Source organism: Telopea speciosissima, chromosome 5 (assembly GCF_018873765.1).
Source record: "Telopea speciosissima isolate NSW1024214 ecotype Mountain lineage chromosome 5, Tspe_v1, whole genome shotgun sequence".
Taxonomy (NCBI): domain Eukaryota; kingdom Viridiplantae; phylum Streptophyta; class Magnoliopsida; order Proteales; family Proteaceae; genus Telopea; species Telopea speciosissima.
Window position 1 is genome coordinate 61772296 of NC_057920.1, and position 2548 is coordinate 61774843.

The window sequence follows — 2548 nt, forward strand, 5'->3', positions numbered from 1 at the left end:
TTTTTGAATATTCACTGACATCCTTAACTATAGGTTCTTGAGGTTGTGGATCCTTCTACACACTACAGTAAAGGTCTAATTTGATATGATTTCTATTTCAATTTCATTGGGAGATTTTTATTTCGGAGATTCGCAACGGCACGATGATCATTTATACGCCCCTGTGTCCAATCGCAGGGGTAGCACACTCCACGCGCCTAGGGAATATTCTCTTTCCCTATTTAAAATTGATGCAATCAAAACAAATTTAATTTTTTAACCAAAAATCAATTTATTGACTATTTCTTTAATTCGATTCAAAATTAAAATAAAAAAACATACCAATTGATGATGCATCTCGTGTGACAGATGTTTACATCATCTAAGACAAATTCAGATCCTCTCCAATGACATTTAACTATCATAGTCAATCTTCCACCAACTATGGATGTGAGGGAGGACCACCTCTGGGATGTGGGGACCACACTTCATGGATGGCATCTAAAAGAAGTTGGGGCTTACGTGGTCTTTGTTTTTTTATTTGATAAGAATACGTGGTCTTTGTTCACCCACCCAATATATACTTAAAAATAATCCTACGAATGTGAAGAAACAGAAAGTGTAAGCAAGCCTATAAGGCATGAGCATCACTTCCTGCTATCGATCATGAGGAACGAATTGATGCAGAAGCATAGTAACTGTTCGATCATTGGCCTGTTTGGGCGTAGTCCAGCAGGCCAAAATGTACTCATCTGCATCTACTTGTTATTCATGTTCCGGTTGCTACCTTACGCCGTTGCACAGAACAGTAATCAACCGCCAGCCGTTGCTCCCCATCTCAAAACCAACACTTACCTTATTTCGGGGAAAATCGGACTCGTCTTCATGATTAGTGCCTTTTTTTTATTTTTCTTCATCTCCCTTTTCATCTACAAGTGCTCCCGGACCAGAACCGATGAAAGCATTCGCCGTAATGGCGTGGAAGAACGAATATCCTGTGGGGGAAATCGAGGGCTCGACCCGGCCGTGATCGAGACTTTCTCAACCTTTGCCTACTCACATGTTAAGGATCACAAATTGGGAAATGGAGCTCTGGAGTGCGCCGTATGCTTGAACGAGTTCGTAGACGACGATACTATTCGATTGCTGCTGCCCAACTGTGACCATGTCTTCCATCCTGATTGCATTGATGCTTGGTTATCTAAGCGCACAACCTGCCCTGTCTGCCGAGTTAACCTTGTTCCTGTAACGGGCGAAACACCTGAAACTATGGTACCGGTGCAGGAGATAGAAGGCGATTCTTATGGGGAAATTCCAACATCCAAACCAGTGGACGTAGAGAACGAGCAAGTTTCCATTAATGTACTAAGCGAAGAACCAGAAGTGGTGGCAGTGGCACCGGAGGTAATTAATCAGACCCCAATGCAGAACCGGCAGGTGAGATACGCGGCAAGATTTCTACGGTCGCATTCGACGGGGCACTCTCTGGTTCAACCGGGAGAAGACGTCGAGCGGTTCACCCTCCGACTTCCGGACGAAGTAAGGAAGCAAATCATGAACATGAGGCAGGTGAACCAGACTAGGAGCATGGTGGCGTTCCCAGTGTTATTGAATCCTAAGAAGGGTTACCTGACGACCGGCGAAGGCAGTAGCAGAGGAGGGAAATCGATGGAAGAAAACCGGAAGGCAGGGTCTTCTCGATGACAATGCCTTTCTTGATGAAAGTTTCTTCTTTTCAGTCACCGAAGATGATAGCAGAAGGAGACGCTCCGGTGACTTCTCCTAGTCCTAAACCCCTTAGGTCACCATTGCGAGTGGTGAGCAGGGAATATTCACGTATGTGAGCATATGTGAATGATTCACAGTCGTTCAGATGGAATCCATTTTATGAAAATATTCTATCTGAACGGGTGTGAGTCGTTCACGTACGCTCACGTTCGTGAACATTCACCCCTTTCGAGGGCAAGTGTACACGAAAGCTGACAAAACTGTGGCGGCGTCAACTCAGTCTCTAATTTTGACTATCATATTTGCTCCCCACCACTCCTTTTGTTGCGTTAATTATGAGCTACATTAATTTTTTTTCCCATCTTTTTGACTTAGCCTCACATCTTATCTGGAAGCCACCTCTTCGTGTTTTTAAATACAACTAATAAATTTGCACGTGATTAATTATGAGTATGAATTGGATTTAGTTGATCATTGTTACTTAAAAAAACAATTTAGTTGATCATTTTAATTAATTATGATTCTTTATTTTTTTTTTTATTGATTAGTGGTATTACTTTATGTGGAGAAGTTATGGTATGGATTTATTTCATATTGATTTAATTAAGTTGGAACTATGAGATTGGATTTGTATAAGACATAGTTAATAGTGGTTTATTTGATTGAACCAACAAATTGGTTTAATCGAGAAAATGGATTTGGTTTAAAGGGTTCAATTTAAGTCATGGTTTAAATTATGATTTGGTTCAACATGGTTAGACTTGGTTCATCTTGGTTCAATTTAAGTGGCTTTGATTCATTAAATTATTAGAGGTTTTAACCAAGGATAATATTGGAAAAA

The 2548-nt window shown here is 41.0% G+C and overlaps 1 protein-coding gene across 1 annotated transcript; it reads left to right on the top strand.

The window, feature by feature from the left end:
• The first annotated feature begins 645 nt into the window (after nt 1-645).
• LOC122663199 (E3 ubiquitin-protein ligase ATL6-like) lies at nt 646-1683 on the top strand. Its single transcript, XM_043858902.1, has one exon. The coding sequence runs from the start codon at nt 646-648 to the stop codon at nt 1681-1683; it is 1038 nt and encodes a 345-aa protein (XP_043714837.1).
• The last annotated feature ends 865 nt before the right edge of the window (nt 1684-2548 follow it).